Source organism: Harpegnathos saltator, unplaced genomic scaffold (genome assembly GCF_003227715.2).
Source record: "Harpegnathos saltator strain DR-91 unplaced genomic scaffold, Hsal_v8.6 scaffold205, whole genome shotgun sequence".
Classification (NCBI taxonomy): Eukaryota; Metazoa; Arthropoda; class Insecta; order Hymenoptera; family Formicidae; genus Harpegnathos; species Harpegnathos saltator.
Genome location: NW_020229990.1, coordinates 550,889 through 570,231, shown reverse-complemented (window position 1 = coordinate 570,231; position 19,343 = coordinate 550,889). Strand labels below are relative to the sequence as shown.

At 32.6% G+C, this 19,343-nt stretch overlaps 1 protein-coding gene across 1 annotated transcript in view; it reads left to right on the top strand.

Moving 5' to 3' along the window:
- The window catches only part of Mical (Molecule interacting with CasL), a gene marked incomplete at its 5' end in the record, with an annotated part of 449,478 nt that overhangs the window by 54,774 nt on the left and 375,361 nt on the right, over positions 1–19,343 (top strand). The window contains one exon of the mRNA XM_025298111.1: positions 5,069–5,193. Coding sequence (XP_025153896.1) covers positions 5,069–5,193 — 125 coding nt within the window. The remainder of the gene's footprint in view (positions 1–5,068; positions 5,194–19,343) is intronic.

Sequence of the window (19,343 nt, the reverse complement as noted above, 5' to 3'; positions counted from 1 at the left end):
AAATATGCCAAGTTTCGTCGAAATCAGAAACACACACTTCGCGGATGTTTCTTGCCAGTATAAAAACACAGACATTTCGACTCTATATTTAACCTTCATTAGCGATTAATAAAATATGCAGTAGTATGGACCCACTTGTTTTCTCTTCCAATGATCCTATGGTGTCATTCAAGTAAAACCAACTTATTACCTCTTGGCAATGTATTATACTTCTTTTATCATGAAGTGAACATTGTTCAATGAGAAACGGGGAAGTAAGATTCGTAAGATGTTTCTTCTCCGAATGTGTGTATCACTATATATTCCTGATATTTTGAAAGAAATTAAGAAATGCTGCGGAAAAACACCTATAATCATGTGGTAAAATGTTTTGGAGAACTAATTTTTGGTACATTTATGCGATGTAATAACATAATTGTTCCGAATAAGAAACAATAAGCTAAGACGTTCCAAATTGAATACAAGTAGACCAGAGATTTTATACATAACATATAGATTGGTATAACGTAAACGATAATCGTTTATGTTTATATATATGTATATATAACATGTTGGGAGTATAATCATCTTCAAATTACAAAACTACATGTTTACACTTGAAAGGTTTCTCATCTCACAAAGAGATGCTACAACTTGTAAACTCGATTTCCAAACGAGTCATATCTTGTTCGATAGCCTGTATGTAGAGAATGAAGACCCTAAAGGGATTCGGGTGAATGGGCTTTCGTTTAGAAGAAATTGCGAAGCAAAGTTAGACTGACGGAGCTACGTCATACAAGAGTGAAAAATGTAGAGACACAAGCACCAAGGCGGCGCACAGTGGTCAAAACGGGCGAAAACGTGACCAAAATCCATTTTTTTTAACATTTTTTTTTAATCATTATTATATCATATTTTGTTAATTCTAAGTCTTTTCTAGACTTTTGTAAAGGTGTATTGCAAAATAATTCCATTTATGGGAGTATTTTGCTAATGTTGCTTACGCTTCGCTACTGTTACTCACAATTCGCTACTGCTGCTCGCAATGTGTATTAAGTGTGGAAATCACGCAGACATAACCTTTCGGAGATAATTACTCAATTAGGGTATCCAATATTTTTACAATAATGCATGGTTTGTTCATGCGTATCGAGTGAGTCGGTATCGCCAGACAACACATCTTCATACTGCGTCTAAGAATTTGATCGCGATAAATTATTAGCAGATGAATCAAGTATTTTGTATATTGAAAAGGACAATTTTTCGAAAAAGACATTAATCGCAAAATATTATAATTGCAAAAACCAGATAGATAAAAATTTCGCGACACGAGTTAGAAAAACATTGAAACTGAATTCTAACTAAAACGTTAAAGTTTCAATTGAAACTCAGTTCTAACGGAATTTTTTCCGTTGTTGCACGAATAAAAAATTTTTTGATCAATTAAAAAATTAATTACCTTAAATGCAAGCAAAAATTTTGTTGAATTAACCTTATGGATATCTTTAAATAAGATGCAGAGGATATTGTTGACTACAAAAAAAGTTGTTCAATGTTATGAAATTTTTATAAATAAATAATTCAGAAGATTATGGTAGAGGTAATATTTTAAACTTCAACTGAGAATAAAAATACAAATAAAAATAAATTGGTTAAAAAAAGATTGCAGCAAGAATATTTGCTCTTAATTTCGGCAAATTGCCGAAACTCAATTTCTACCAACATCATGCTGCGCTTACAATATTCCGGCGCAGTTTGGCGCAGACAAACTTTTTCTTATTTATTTCTATGTATCATTACATTTTAAGTTCTGCAAAAGTCATAGCACTGGTTCATAACGGGGACTTTGAATCGCAATTCTTAATTAGAGTTATATTTTACACAACAGCACTATTTTCCTTTACTCAGGAAGCGTATATTTATATTAATTGCAACGAAAATTTAATAAACACCAGTATTATTAGAAGCACAAATCATACAACTAAACATCGATGGAAAAGTCTAATGACCTGATGTAGTGGCAACTCTGTGAATGGAATTACAATTGTCATACTGATTATAGCTCCTAAAATCGAATAAGAGACTTGCGGTTTTCATGAACTTCGTGTACTCGTAACTCCCATAAATGAAATTATTTTGCAATATACCTTTACAGAAGTCTAGAAAAGACTTAGAATTAACAAAATATGATATAATAATGATTTTAAAAAAATGTTAAAAAATGGTTTTGGCCACGTTTTCGGCCGCGTTGACCACTGTGCGGCGTAGCCGAGAGACTAAGGCGCCTGCCTGGCGCTTTTTTGCGCCGGCGACGAGCGTTCGAATCCCGTCAACATTTTTTCATATTCTTTTTTTTTCTTACCTTGCACATGCAATTAATGCTTTTACCTTATAATTAATATATTATTCATATTTGTTCCGTTTTTATGCAAATCAGTAGGGAATTATGCAAGTAAGTCCCAGGCCTTTTTAACGTAAAATACAAAATAGAAACATAATTTGCTAAGTTCTTAAAACGGAATATATTTTTCTTACATATCACAAAATTGTATGCATGTCAAAAGATAGAAATATTTTGCAAAATCTATACGTTATAAAATTCTGTTATATCGTCGCAATGTTGAGGATGAAAAGCTATATAAAAACATTCGAAACATAAATATTTTTTGCACCAGGTACATATAATAAAAGAATTATGTTGCTCACAAATGCACTTTTGATTATGAATGTTGCTTGGAAAACATTGTTGATTAACGTTATAAAAAATGTCTCGACTTTCTGCTAAATTGGACGCATACCAAGCATATTGCAACATATATTTGAATTCTGGTGCTGATAATAAGTAGTGAGTAAGCGATTGGATGCGAATCGCATCAGCTCGAGTATTTATTAAAATTATTATAAAGAAAATTCAAAATTGTCCACATTTATTTACAGGCGACGAAAGTATACATTTGAATACTCGAGCTGATGCGTTTCGCATCCAATCGCTTACTCACTACTTATTATCAGCACCAGGATTCAAATATATGCTGTAATATGCTTGGTATGCGTCCAATTTAGCAGAAAACCGAGACATTTTTTATAACGTTAATCAACAATGTTTTCCAAGCAACATTCATAATCAAAAGTGCGTTTGTGAGCAACATGGTTTTTTATTATATATACCTGGTGCAAAAAATATTTATGTTTCGAATGTTTTTATACAGCTTTTTATCCTCAACATTGCGATGATATAACAGAATTTTATAACGCATAGATTTTGCAAAATGTTTCTATCTTGTGATATGCATACAATTTTATGATATGTAAGAAAAATATATTTCGTTTTAAGAACTGCAAATTATGTTTCTATTTTGTATTTTACGTTAAAAAAGCCTGGCACTTACCTGCATAATTCCCTACTGATCTGCATAAAAACGGAACAATATGAATAATATATTAATTATAAGTTAAAAGCATTAATTGCATATACAAGGTAAGAAAAGAAGAATATGAAAAAACGTTGACGGGATTCGAACGCTCGTCGTCGGCGCAAAAAAGTGCTGGGCGGGCGCCTTAGTCTCTCGGTTACGCCGCTTTGGTTCTTGTACCTCTACATTTTCCGTTCTTGTATGACGCAGCTCCGTCAGTTTAATTTTGCTTCGCAATTTCTCCTAAACGAAAGCCCATTCACCCGAATCCCATTAGGGTCTTCATTCTCTACATACAAGCTATCGAACGAGATATGACTCGTTTGGAAATGGAGTTTACAGGTTGTAGCATCTCTTTGTGAGAACGCTGAGAATATGAGAATATGAACTGAATAATATGTATCTTTTAACAATAAAGTATCTGTCTGCAAGTTTATATCGCTTATAGATTGTTTTATGTACAACAGTTTAGATGTCATACGTCTTCTGTAATGTAGTTTACAATCTAGAATTTCCGAATTATCAAAATCAAAATTATGACCACGTTCTATACAATCTACCACGAGTGGTCGTAATTGATTTCCATAATTGATTCCATAATTGAGATGGGTAATTGATTTCTGTAATTAATTCGTTTATGGTTCGTAGTCAGATCCTCAACAATCTGCTTGTTTAATCTGTATAATAAATATTGCAAATTTTGCAGTGTATACGATAAACTACATTTTTCCGTAACAAATTCGGAATCGTATCTTTTTACATTTTAATAATGTCTCTTAGTCCTTGAGATTCATAAAAATCAACATTGATGTTAAGTGTCTTAAAAATAGAAAAATAGGAAGAATTCGGATAAGTTTTTCATATAAGATAAAGAAATATGCTTATATAATTGCTCATTTGCCTTATTGGTGGATATGATCGCACTAATAGTTCCTTTTTAAATAGAATTTTTAATCGGTTTGGAATCATGTTAAAAATGAAATTTAGCGGATAATTATTATTGACCAACAAAGATATCACCATTTCTAAATTAAATACATTATGATTTATTAAAATATATATACAGGATGTCCGATAATTAGCTGCCAACCCGAAGTGTGAAGGTAGATTGGGTTAAAACAAACATAAACAAAAGTTTTATATTGTTTTACAAGATTTGCAATAATTATCGAATTATTAATCACAGAAATCTGACGAATGAGCGCGCGCTGAGATTAATGATTGAAGAAGCGTCACAACTGTTGACGGCGTGCGGCGAGATAAAACAACCATATAACGAATAGTGGCGCGTTGTTCTTTCCTTCACTGCGCACTGGCAACAGTTTCTGGATCGACTGGGCCGCGCTGTGACCTGAGCAGCTGCAACGCTTCTCCAATCATCTATGTCAGCGCGTTCCCACTGCTCAGATTTCTATCATTACTAACTCGATAATTATTGCGAATCTCGCAAAATGGTATGGGACATTTATGTTTGCCTCAACCAATCTACCTTCACATTTCGGGTTGCCAGCTAATTACTGGATATCCTGTATAAATAAAACATATTATGATTTATTAAAATATATATATTTTTAATATTAGTAATTCTTGAAAAATGAATGTATGTTGTTATTTTTTTTCATTCTTTATGTGCATATGAAATTTTATATAACGTAAAATAATTTTTTTTCTGTTAGATGATGAAAGTGACACAGCAACTGAAGATGAAGAAGATGTCCGTGCACGGGAACTCCGAAAACAAGAAGTATGGTTGAAAATGCCACTACGCAACTCCGACACTGATACTGGTTCGGAAACAGAGGTGAAAAATTTTCTAGATCCTATAGATTTCATTACAACTCAAGAATCATTTAATATTCCATATTCTAAAATAACATCACCGAACATAGATACACATTACTGTATGTTTGAAGAGAATAATTACAGAAAATCACTTATATTTTCTAAAACGGCTGTATTGACTTTTGATAATTTAGTTATAAATGTATGCAATCACAGTGAAAAGTTACGGTACAATTTAATCTACTCTAATAGAAATGATATATCTCCTAATGTTATTTCACAAACTTCTGATATAATTCGAGAGGTTGGTTTAATACCTTTCTTAATATCAAATAATGACGATAATGTTTTAAATCGTAATAGATTTTTAGTTTCTTTAACAAATATCGCTAATAATTATTTAACTAAAGAAGATGAAAGTTTTGAAAATATTAAAGATGAAAATATTGTATTAGATTTAAACAGTATTGATAGTGAAAATTTGCAAGCTGAAGTTTTTGATAATAATGTGGTAAATTTCGATTTATCCTCAACTACTATCATTAATACAAATAGTAATAATTTAAAAAATGTAGAAGGTATAATTACAAATTGTCCATTAGCTTTACCTGTAAATAATCTGAAAGTCTTTATAGAGGTTGATCAAAATAATTTAAAACAATTTGGAAAAATTGTATTTACAAATATTTCTTCTTACATTAGAAAAGATAAGGAATCCATAATATCGGATAGCGAAAATAATTTAATTCTTAATAAACTGCCTGATGTGATTATTTCTTTAAGCGAAAGTAATAACTCGTTGTTTTCCTCATCATCAGAGACAGATCAATCGATTGAAATGTTGTATAACGATTCAGTCATCAGCAATAGTATGAACAATTCGATAAAGTTCTTAGAATTTAATTTGCCTATGAATCTTAAGAGAAATAAGTGTGAAGATATAAGTATTATTAACAATGATTTTATTAATGAAATTAGAGATATTGAATTAATCGATGATAAAAATAACGTACACGTGAGTGATATTATTTATAAAGAAATAAACGCACTAGCAATAATATCAGCAGTTACTGTAAACATGCAACAAGAATCAGTATGTCCAACTGTAACAGTAATATCACCTTCTCCAATTCAAGAGAAGCAGTTGGAAGATTCATCTGTGCAAACTCGTAAATTATTGCTATCACAGAACTCACATGTTTCGAGTTTCATTGATTGTAACAATCCATTCGATAGGTTAAAACAAGATTTAAAACAACGAAAGGCAAAAAATAAGGCTATAGAAAACGAGCTTAAGCCATTATCGACTGAATGTGCTCGATTGAAAATAAGTAAATATTTTATAGGGAGTAAAAAGTCAGGTTCGAAAATATGGAATGAGAAAACTAAAGAGATACCTAACATAGAAACAACGAAATTAAATATTAAAACCAAATTCTTCAGTAAGATAAATACTGAAGATATGTTGAAATACTTTAATAATTCCCGTTCTATAGATAAACGTGACAAAAATGAAACTTACAACATACCTAAAACTACTGTCAAACAAAATGACGATCAAAAGTTATCAGAAATCGATATTGAATACATAAGTAATATGAGCGAGAAAGATATTGATGTTATTGATAAAGAGTTTAAACAAGTTGAAGAGCATAACGGGATTTCATGTTTGATGGAAAATAATCAAATGGAATTTCAGTATAATTCGTCGCTTGAAGTATATAGCAGCGAAAAAGAAATAAAACATAAACTCACATGTAATGAAATTAATATAAAATTAAATAGTAACATATTAGAAAGTGATGTAATGAAAGAAGATGTGAATAGAACAAATTTTCAAGATAATTTTTTAGATAATATAAACAGAAATAAACAAGTTATTAAAATAAATAGACCGAATGATAATACAAATAAAGATAAGAAATTTAATCAAAATTTATCGTTTAAAAGTAACATACATCTTAATACAGAATTAACTGTTCTTTTGCCGTTAAATAATAATAAACATAATACTATCAAAAATAATAAGTTGCACAAAAGCGATACGAATTTAAATAAATGTACATCGTGGGTTGATTGTAAAGACATCAGTTATAATTCTAAATCATTATCTGAGTTAAGAAACGTGATAATTGCATCCGATGTGAATGTTACAGATATTGAAAAAATACTGGATGAATCTGATAATATAAAAGACGTAAAGGTTATGAATAATAATTCAACAATTTGTATTAAAGAAATTTCTAAAAAGGGCAGTAAGAAACGTTTGTCTCTTGATATTAATATTTCTCCAAATAGTTATTCAATCGAGAGTTGCAAATCAACGACAAGTTGTTACAAAAAATCCATTTTGCCAGAAATTCCAATTTGGAAAAAAACGGCAGAGAATAGTGTCAAATTTCTAAATCGAAATCAGGATGTTGAAAATACATTGAAACTGCAAAATCCAATTGGTCAAAATGTTTCAGAATTATGTGGTTTGGTTAGTAATAATATTTCTAACATACAAAATCAAGATATCGAGAAATATCCAAAGAATAAAAGTCAGAATATTAATGTAGAAAAATTACACAATCAAAATATTAATAATATTTTGAAAAATCGTAGACAAAATATTTCCAAATCACAAAATCACGATATTAATAATATTTTAAAACAACCAAGCCAATACATTGCAATATTACAGAATCAGCACGACATAAATAATAAAGGCTCTGAAGATGAAATTGTAAGGAATGATAAAGTTACTATAGAAATACAAAATTGGAATAACGTAAATGTATCAGAAATACAGAATCAAAATAAGAATGTACCATCGATTACAAAATCTGATCATCTTTCAAATTGGTATTTGCCAGATAAATCCGATGAATCTTTAAAATTGACATCTAAAAATAACAAATCAAAAAGAGATAGATGCGTTATTTCATGATATTAACACGACACGAGTCACATAATGGTGTGCAAACGTTTTGAATCAATTTTTGTATGAAAAGTAAAATGTAAATGATCTCTTAAATATGCATATAGTGTAGGAAAATTACATTCAATTTATGAAATTTCTTTAATGTAAATCAGGAGAATATCTTTAATAATATAGTTAATAGACAAAGCTATTTCAGAGATGAGTTCCCTAAACATTATTTTTACTAAAATTAAATATACAAAACAAAATTTGAGAATACAATTTCAATTGAATAACTTAGCTCATACAAAAAAATTTTGACGTAAATATTTAAGTTATTTTATGCACATATTTAATTTCAGCTTGTTTAAAAGTGTTAGATCTCTTAATTATATAAATTATAAAAATGATAAGTTTATATAAAAAAAAATAATAATATTTCGTAGCTAATTTTTTTGCTATAATTATAGCAATGCAATTAATTTTATTAGATGAAAAGTTTTATCGTGAGGAATTTTTATTCTACGTGAAATTTTGAGTTATTCATAAAAAAAGATTAGCAAATCAATGCACACGACACAGTGAAACGAGTTCTCTAAACGCGAGCTTATCGTAAATGATTATATCGTGTGGCTCGTATTATTGCTTTGCTCTTAGATGCTATCAGATAGCTACTGTCATTAATATCCGTATTCATAGTCCTTCCTCGAGAAATAAGGATTCCTTATTCTTCATTTGACATTTCATAAACCTCCCTTCACCAAACAAGGAGTCTTACTGGCTCCCTTACCTCGAAGGAAGTCACGAACTTCTTTCAGGAGGAAGTGTTACCTTAAATCTGTTCATTTTCGCTGCACTTTTGAACTAATGCATAAAAGCAATAAGTTACTAATGCAATAAGTTTTTAGCACATGATGCGCAGAATAAACTAAACATAACCTACAACACTTACTTTTGTTCCATTACAATTTACTTGTGATGTCGCGCTTTCAAACTGAAAGTATACAGGGTATATAAAAAGTATCGGAACGGTGAAATATCACAAAAACTAAGCATTTTAGAACAAAATATTTCATATAAAAATTGTAGGGTTTCAAATAATCTATTTACTGACATTATGAGTTTGACCTTAGATGGCGCTGCCGAGGTCAGGACAAGGTCACCTTGCATTTTTTAAATAGGACCTCCCATCTTTTATTACATATTCTTGTAGCTCTTCTTTAGACCTTTTCAAAACACTATAACTTTTTCTACTTTGAGTAAACCGTTTCGAAGTTATCGAGCTTTTTATGATAAGATGTGTAGCCAATCAAAATAAGATCAAAGAAGTATCCAGCCAATCAAGGCAACATCAAAGAAGTATCCGGCCAGCCGAAGCAAGATCAAAGAAATAACCAGCCAAATAAGGCAAGATGATTATAAAGGAAAACCAGCAATTGAAAGAGCGATAAATGTACCAAATGTTCACCAATTGTTCACCATTCATTGTTTGACAATGCGTTAATCGATGCCTGCTGCGATAGGCCTTCCTGTTTTAAGACGATTTTTAACGCTTTCTGTTTCTTCAAACCGCCTTACAGTTCTTTCAATAGTTGATTTCGAAATAGGAGTATTCTCATCTCGAAAAGTTACATTGAAAAGATCTTTTACATCTTGATACGATCTTAATCTATCACCTCAGCCTCTTATCATCAAGACAAATATTCTATCGCGTTCGGTAACGTGTTGTATTTTAATTGATGTAAATTATCGAGATGGAAATTTTGAAACGAATGAATAACTATTAGTAATACTTTAAAATGAACTAAATGGAAAAAATGTACAGAAATAAGCAAAATAAAAATTGAGGAAATCCTTACAAAAGTATTTGAGAATAATGTTAATTTCTAAAAGAAAAAGTAAAGTCCAACGAATAAACTAGGAAATAAAAAGATTTATCCAATAAACAGAAATTTGTATTAATTAGATAACAAAATCGATAATTCAATTGAAGAAAAGAAAATCAGTAAGAAAAATCATTTATCTTTTCCGTATGAAACAACGCGTATCATGTACAAGTAACGTGTTCTACTACAAGTTAAATTCACTGCAATTGATTTGAAATCATTCAAAAGTGAATTTTAGTGCTGTTATAAATTTAATATATTAATATTACTTTTTAATATTACATGTGTCTGAAATACGAGTCACGAAATTGTTCCAGCCGCTGGCTGGACATCTTATCATAAAAAGCTCGATAACTTCGAAACGGCTTACTCAAAATGAAGAAGATTATAGTATTTTAAAAAGATCTGAAGAAGGGCTACAAGAATATGTAATAAAAAATAGGAGGTCCCATTTAAAAAATTCAAAGTGATCTTGTCCTGACCTTGGCGACGCCATCCAAGGTCAAATTCATAATGACAGTAAATAGATCTTTTGAAACCCTACAATTTTTATTTAAAATATTTTGTCCTAAAATGCTTATTTTTTATGATATTTCACCGTCCCGGTACTTTTTATATACCCTGTATAAAGGAAAAAAAGGATAATGAACAACGAATTTTTAAATGATTCTGACGAAGGATTTTTTTTTTCGATAATCTCCTTAGCGATAAGCTGCACCAAGAGTATTCACTCTTGCTCCGTATAATGGAGGCTTTTATTTATATACAATATTATCTTTATCCATATTGCAATATGCACTGCTAAACTGATATTAGGTTATAGCTGCGTTCCGATATCCACTGGTAGTACTAAAAATCTATAGCTCATGTCACTTATATTATAGAGTTTCAGTACTGACAATGAATATCGGAACGCAGCCTTCCTTCCTTTCTTCTGGAAGGAAGACTCGAGATACATTTATGAAATAAGGTGGTTTTGGAGATTCAAGGAATTCTTCATCGAGACTTCCTCCATCTTTAAGATGAGGAAGAACTATGAATTTGGGTATAAGATAGCCGGTTCTCGATTATTGTAGGTAAGCTTGCGTTTATAAAACGCATCCCACAGCGTGCGCTGATTGATTAATCTTCTTTTAGATATAACTCGAAATTCTATGTGGTTTTTTGCAAAATGACAGGAATCCTTGTACTCAGAATGACATTCTACGTTTATATGGTTATAGTTATTGCATATCTTGCGTCAAACATTCTGTATATGTCCAATAATACAAGGTATTGCATTAATATATAGCTTATTATGACGAGTTGCTGTCATCAGGTACACACGTCCGAAAAGTAATTTAGAATTTGCCAATAGTTATATGTCTTTTCCGATGAAGTTTTCCGATAAAGTTCCTAGTTATTATAATTACAATGGGTTTATGTCATGATCAATTATGATAGGAATCGAGTTACATTATGTAAAGTGTCTGACGCAAGACACGCAACAACCATGTAAACAATAGAGCATATCATTTTAAGCACGAGAATTTCTGACATTTTGCAAACAATTACATGAAATTTCGAGTTATTTTTAAAAAGATTAGTGAATCAGCATACGCGACACTGTTTACGGAAAATGATTCAGAAGCGACTGCCTCTTAACGGCAGTAGCTATTGGCTAGCAATTAAGAGCGAAGCAATGATGTGAGCTATACGCAGACAATTGTTTCTCAATATGTCGGATATAACCATTTTCGGTAAGCTGACATGACAGAGAGTATTCTACAGCATCCCGCCCGCTGATTCTCTAATTTTCTTTTAGAAATAACTTGAAATTTCATATAGTTGTTTACAAAATAACAGGCATCCTTATATTCAGATTGATGTACTCTACCTTTATATGTAGGTTGATTTATTTTGCATCAGACTTCAAGTACACGTAGATAAAATTAAATTTTCAATAATTTTCAGACCTTTTCAAAGCACTATGGTTTTGGTTGACTGGATCATCCTCCGATCTTGCTTTAGTTGGCTGGATCATCCTACGATCTTGCCTTAGTTGGCTGGATCATTCTCCGATCTTGCCTTAGTTGGCTAGATATCTTACTTTAAAAAACTCGATAACTTCGGAACAGCTTTTCAAATTGGATAAAACTATAGTGCTTTGAAAAGGTCTGAAGAAGGGCTATAAGAATATGCAATAAAAAATTGAGGGTTCCATTTAAAAAATCCAAAGTGACCTTGTCCTGACCTTGATGACGCCACCCGAGGTCAAATTGTTAAGATCGGTAAATAGATCTTTTTCAACGCTACAACTTTTGTCTGAAATATTTTTTTATAAAGTGTATATTTTTCGAAATTCTCAGGGGTCCCGGGGTTTTTTCTTCACCCTGTATGTATCATATATCTAACGGATATCTTTGGCCTGTTGTTCCTGAGGATATTGTTAGAAAAATTATATTTTCTGTAGAGTCTGATTTATTTCTTGCAATTATATCTGCACCAGTCTATGAATCCAACAATAAAACTGATTTTAGACTAACATTTTCCTGATTTCGATGCCATAGCAAAATTATTATTTTTCTTAAACGTTGTTTCTTGTACTCTGGGATTAAATGTTCTGGTTCTTTTAAACATTCTTTTAAAACAATAAAAAGAAGTGATAGTAATCGACCGTCATTGAAATTATCGGCTATATTGTATAACTACATGTCGTCGCTGATATCGATTATACCTTTTGTGCCTTCTATTGTCGAAGAACGACCAGCATATAGTTTTAGTTGGAATCTTTGGTTAGAATTGTAAATATTTTCAAGTTCAAAATTATAAAGTTCAAAAGTTGTAAAGTTCAAATTGTAAATATTTTCAAAACGTTCAATATGATATAATATTTAACATTTTGAATAAATCTATTACTTTCCGTTTTCTGTTATCCTTTAGATTTTATAAATTTTTTTGTAACAAATTTTATAGCTTCCCGTGATACAATATTATATCTTATTTTAAATTTTCTTACTTAATCTTACTAAATTCTTACATAATCATGTGAAGCTGTAAATCCTGGAACATTTATTTCCTATTGCGCTTTAATACCCTGTCATATAATATCGATGTCATGAATTAATGTCCTTGCATTCAGAATTTCTTGGAATTTCTGTACGAAGAAACTTATTTTAGTTTTTTGATTTTTGTTCCACCTCAATGCATTTGTTCTTACCATCGTTACAATTGTCGTATTGATTTCACTTTGAGAAATCTATGTTTAACGCTTTCCAGGGATCTTTTCTGATCCTCATTAATCCAAAAGTTCACTGCACATTTTTTATATTCTAATCGAATTTTATTGTTGACATATTCCATTTCTTTAACATAGTAGTATTTTTTGTCTTCTTCTTTTCCTTTATTTATTATAACTTTTGCTTCCAGTATCGAGTGAATTTTCGAAATCAAGCAATTCTTCTTCTATTTTGTATCTATATTTCTTGTAACACGGCTTATATTTTGACTTTTACTACTCTTTCTTCATCAATAATGAGAGTTTCAGGCAAATTTAAAGTTTGAAATAACGCATACAACAAAATTACTACGTTGAGTGGATTGAAGTGTATTTTATTAAGTGCTTGAATTAATTCTTGCTGTTTTTGCAACAAAAATTTATGTTTATTTCAAAAGAACGGTACATTATATTTTATTCAAAGTATTGTCCTTCGAAAGCTACAATCTTTTCTTACTTTTTGGATAACACATGGATTCCGCGGCAGAAAAATTCAGGTTCTTTTGAGGCGATTCAGTCATCGAGCTATTTTTTAATATCTTCAAAAGATCTGAAGTGCTACTCAGAAAAGTCATACTGTATTGACCAAAACAAATGGTAATCTGAAGAAGTAACGTCTGGTGAATAGGGCGGATGAGGTAAGACATCCCATCCAAGTCTCCCATCCAAGCCTCAAAAATTTCCTTCACTGGTTTTGCAACATGTGGTCTAGCATTGTTACGGAGAAGAATAATTTTGTCATGTTTTTTGGCGTATTGCGGGTGTTTTTCTTTGAGTGCTCGAATTCAAATGGAATAATTGTCGTCGGTAGCGTTCAGCATTAATTGTTTAACTCGTTATAGCAGCTCATAATACACTATACCAACTTGATTCCACCAAATGCACAGCATAACTTTCTTTCCATGAATATGGAATGAATGTTCTGGCGTTGATGTTGATAATTCGCTGAGACGCACCTATGATTTCTTGCACTTAGGATTGTAATGACGAATTCATTTTTCATCGCCAGTCACAATTCGATGCAAAAACGACTTCCGTTTTTGTCTTTGAAGCAGCAATTCACAAATGGTTAAACGTTTTGCAATGTCTTTTTCTCTCAATTCATGCGGGACGTCAGTTTTCTAGCTTCTGGATCATTCCTATTGCTTTTGAATGTCTATTAACGATTAACTTATCGACATTTAGTGTTTCCGACAACTCTTTGAGCATCTGACATGAATCTTTTTCTAGTAATGCCTCTAATTATTCATCTTCAAACTTTCTCGGCTGACCAAGACGCTCTTTGTCATTCATGTCAAAATCGTCTTTGAATCGTCTAAACCAATTTTTGCAAGTTGTTTCAGATAGAGCATAAGCCTCTACTAGCAAACGATAACTTTCAGCAGCAGATTTTTTGAGATGAAAGCAGAAAAGTAATACTTCCCGCAAATGCTCTTTTTTGGTACGAAACCTGACATCTTCAATGCAATAAAAAATTGTGTTCTTTGCATTCCGATCTAATATCATACATTGATTATTAAAGCCTATTAATAGTACTTTCATGTACACCAACGGTTATTTTCGACCATGTTGAAATAGCATAACTACTGACCTCTGTTAGTCAACAGCGAGAATTAATTCGAGCACCTATAAAAAGTTATAAACATGTGTTTATACATAAATATTTGAAATATAATTAATTACGATGATTAAAGAATAATGCCTATCTGATATATTATTAAATCTAACATATTAATAACAAGATATTAATAAATATTTATATTTTTTACTTGTCTTTATAAGGTCTGACTTTATGCAAATATGTTTCAGTTGATAATATTTATTCTATTGAAATTAAATTAAATGTTACGTCATATACGAAAAAAACCTTTTCATATTTATATACACGGCTTTTCCACAAAATGCGTAGACTAAGAAATGTTTCTTTATAAAACTGTAACAAAAATAACTATTAAAAAAAAGCAAATAGTGAAAGAAATATGTGAAAAATATAAATATTAACACATTTGTTACCGTGCTTTAATTAAACTCGAAAGTCTTCGCTTAGACCACTACACATTTTTTTTCACTAATTTGTATTTTCTTACATCAGAAAACATACTGTTCATCTTTCATCTCTTTTTTTACACACGATTCATATGTGAGTTCATATATGAATTGGCGGTAACGAATGTACGTATTAAAAGCAGTTTTAAACATACACATAACAATGCACTTACATACTTGCGTTCGTAAAAGATGCGTCGTGAAACAATGGATACTGCAACACCAGCTCTTATTTATGTACAGGATGTCCCATAATTGTAACATACCAATTCCATAGGGGCGTAGAGCTAAGCGAGAGGAACGAAAAAGTTCTGTTCCATTTAGCGATATCTCGTATAGTTTTTTTCAATAATAATCGCGTAAAATTTGGCGTTTGTCACGCCCATAGAGGCTTATAGACGCTCCGCGACGAGTTGTGTGCATCAAGGCTGAGCGGTAACACAATTCGCACTGGCCGTCGCGCGGCGTCAAAGTGCCGAGACGTCATCTTAATAATATACAAGGTGTCCAATTTTAAAGTGCTATATTTCGCAAACCGATGATTCTATATAAAATTACCAAATTTCGCCCTATAATGGAGCATTATTTAGAATGTTTCCAATCTATTTACAAACAAGGCTCGAATATTTTTATAGATGAGTCCCTTATGCAGTGGCAAGGCCGCCTGAATTTCAAACAATTCAACCGTAATAAGAGAGCACGATTCGGCATATATTTTTATGAAGTTTGTGATTCATAAAACGGATACGTTTACAATTTCAAAATTTATACTGGAAAGGATACAAATACTCAAGAAAAACAATCCCCTTTAAGAGTCTCGAGAAAAGTTGTTCTTGATTTGCTTGGAGATTTAGGTGAGCAGGGTCGTTCTTTATATATCGATAACTGGTACAGTTCACCTTCAAGGCTATTCAGCGACTACATGATGAAAAGACGAATGTGTGTGGAACAATTAGAATGAATCGCAAGTATATGCCGAAAATAAGTACCAAATTGAAAGTAAGTCAAATGAAAGTCTTCAGTACTCTCAAATGTGTTTCATCGCGTGGAAAGACAAGAAATTGGATACAATGTTGTCGACGATGCATTCACCTCAGATGATTACAACCGATAAAATAGATTACCGTACTGGTGAAGCAAGAGTCAAACCCAACATTGTAGTGTCATGTAATAATAACATGGGAAGAGTTGATTTATTAGACCAAACTGCTTGTTCTTATCGTACGCCTCGTCAATCAATCAAATATATCAAGACTTATTTCCATCTACTCGATATCGTAATTTTCAATGCTCTCGTGGTATATAACGCTACTCATCCTGAGAAAAAAATTACGCTATTGCAGTTCCAGCTTGAAATTGTGTCCAAATTACTTGAACATTGCGAAGGTAAGACGTCATCTATTCATCACGGAAAATATGATTTAGAAAGCCCGATCCAATTTTTCGGAAGACATTTCCCGAGTCAACTTGATGAAAATAAGAGTTTTAGAAAGAGATGCATCCTATGCCAGAAATAGAGTAAGAGAGAACAAATGAATTCCATTTGTGAGATTTGTGGTGGAGTCCCATTATACATGATATCTTGTTTCAAGAAGTATCACACAAAACCATAAAATTCTTATAATAAATTCTATTTCTCAAAAAATATTTTAGAATAACAATGTTTCAGGAAAACAAGCTTAAAAAATTTTTAAATCAGACAATACAAAAATTGAAAACGAAAAATAAGGAAACAAAAAATAAACAAAAAAATTAAAAAAACAAAAAGAAACAAAAATTAAAATAAACAAAAAATGGAGTGTAAAATCCTATTACAGCCTCCCCGTGACACACTCTGGGGTCGTGATAATATTTCACCAGCTAATAACAGAGGTAAGGGTATCCATAATGGATACTGTTAGTTATTAGAAGCCGCCATATTGGATTCGTTATTTTAGATTTTGCAATTTCGATTCTGGATTGATCATCAGTGACCCGAAAAACATGAACATATCGAATTTGATCTTCTCCATAATGGAATTAGTTTTGGAGACGCCATATTGGAACCGTCATTTCGAATTTCTCAAATTTGACTCCGGATTCATAATCAGCAATCCAAAAAACATGGGTGTAGCAAGTTTCATGCAAATCCGTTGAAAATTAGCAGAGCTATTCAAGGTGCTCATATATACAAGGGTGGTCCGATAAGTACTTAGCCTACAAAAGAAAAAGGACAATTTTGGAAAAGTGGCGATTTATTTCTCAACATAGTCTCCTTTTAGCTCGATACACTTGACCCAGCGATGCTCCAACTTCTTTAACCCGTTTGAAAAATACGTTTTCTCGAGGTCTGCAAAGTAGGCCTCCGTGGCGGCGATGACCTCCTCATTCGACTCAAATTTCTGCCCGGCGAGTGACTTTTTCAAGTTTGGAAACAAAAAGAAGTCGCACGGGGCCAAATCTGGAGAATACGGTGGATGGGGCAGCAGTTCGTAGCCCAATTCGACCAATTTGACCGTGGCGAGGGCGGAGGTGCGAGCCGATGCGTTGTCATGGTGGAAGAGCACTTTTTTCTTCGCCAAATGGGGCCGTTTTTTCTGCAATTCGGCGTCGAATCGGCCCAATAATTCGACATAGTACAGCCCTGTGACCGTTTTGCCCTTCTCCAGGTAGTCGATGTAGATCACACCTTGTGAATCCCAGAAAACGGTGGCCATCACCTTTCCGGCTGATAGGACAGTCTTCGCCTTCTTCGGAGCACGTTCGCCGGGTGAAGTCCACTGTTTCGACTGTTCCTTGGTCTCTGGTGTGTACCAGTGGATCCATGTTTCGTCGACGGTCACGAAACGACGCAGAAACTCCTTCGGATTGCGCTTAAACAGCGTCAAACACTGCTCTGAAGTGGTCTCACGGTTGCGCTTGTTGTCCGGAGTGAGCAAACGCGGCACCCATCGCGCCGACAGCTTTCTCATGCCCAAAATTTCATGCAGGATATGACCCACGCGGTCTTTTGAGATGCCTACTGTCTCAGCTATCTCGCACACCTTCAATCGGCGGTCTGCCAATACGAGATCGTGGATTTTTGTCATGTTATCCTTCGTGGTAGCCGTTTTCGGGGCACCTGGACGTGGCTCATCAAAAACCGACGTGCGGCCACGTTGAAACTCGTTAAACCAATTTTTGACGGTCGCCATCGAAGGAGAAGAGTCACCGTACACAGCATCCAAGCGCTCTTTGATTTCATTGCATGATTTCCCTTCCAAAAACAAGAATCGAATCACCGACCGATATTGCTCTTTTTCCATTTTTCTAAAATCCGCGGACACGCCCGCTTCCACACGCGGTCAAAACAAAACTACGAGTCCGATTCGGCTGAAATTTCGACAGTAGCCGTCTACGAGAATGTACTACACGATAGTAAATTTCTCTTGCGATAGTGGCGCCATCGGGCGGTGAGGCTAAGTACTTATCGGACCGCCCTCGTAAGTCATTACCAGTTGTGGCACTTTTCTTTTAGTCCATATATGAGTCAAAATCATCAAACATTATCAAAACATTATCAAACATTATCAAAGTCATTAACAAAAGTTAGGGCACTATTGTAACAATATATTCTTAAGACCAAATAGAGTAAAAAAGTCTAGTATTGTTTTTTCTTCCGACAAATTAGTTAGCGAGATATCGTAGGATAAATATTGAAAAAGTTACCAAGTTTCTCTTAAATATTTCAAAAAATATTAGGCAAATAGAAAAATGTTCCAGATAAAAGTTATTCAAATTAACTAGTACAAAAGGATGATATAATAAGAAATTGGGGTTTCCATTTAAGAAAAGTAATGAGTGAATATCTCGAAAGTGGCGCCTTCTGTAAACAAACTGATATAGTTGTTTTATGTACTCCTTGAAACCGTACAACTCTTGTCTGAAACATTTTTCGATTTAATGCAGTATTTCTGAGATATTTGAGTGGATCTTTTAAAATGGGATACCCTGTATAATCAAAGGAGTCCACACTACACGAAAATATATTCCGTTCTGAGCGATCGCAACTGCGAACCATGTATCGTTCATACGGAGCATTTCGGCCGGGAATATTC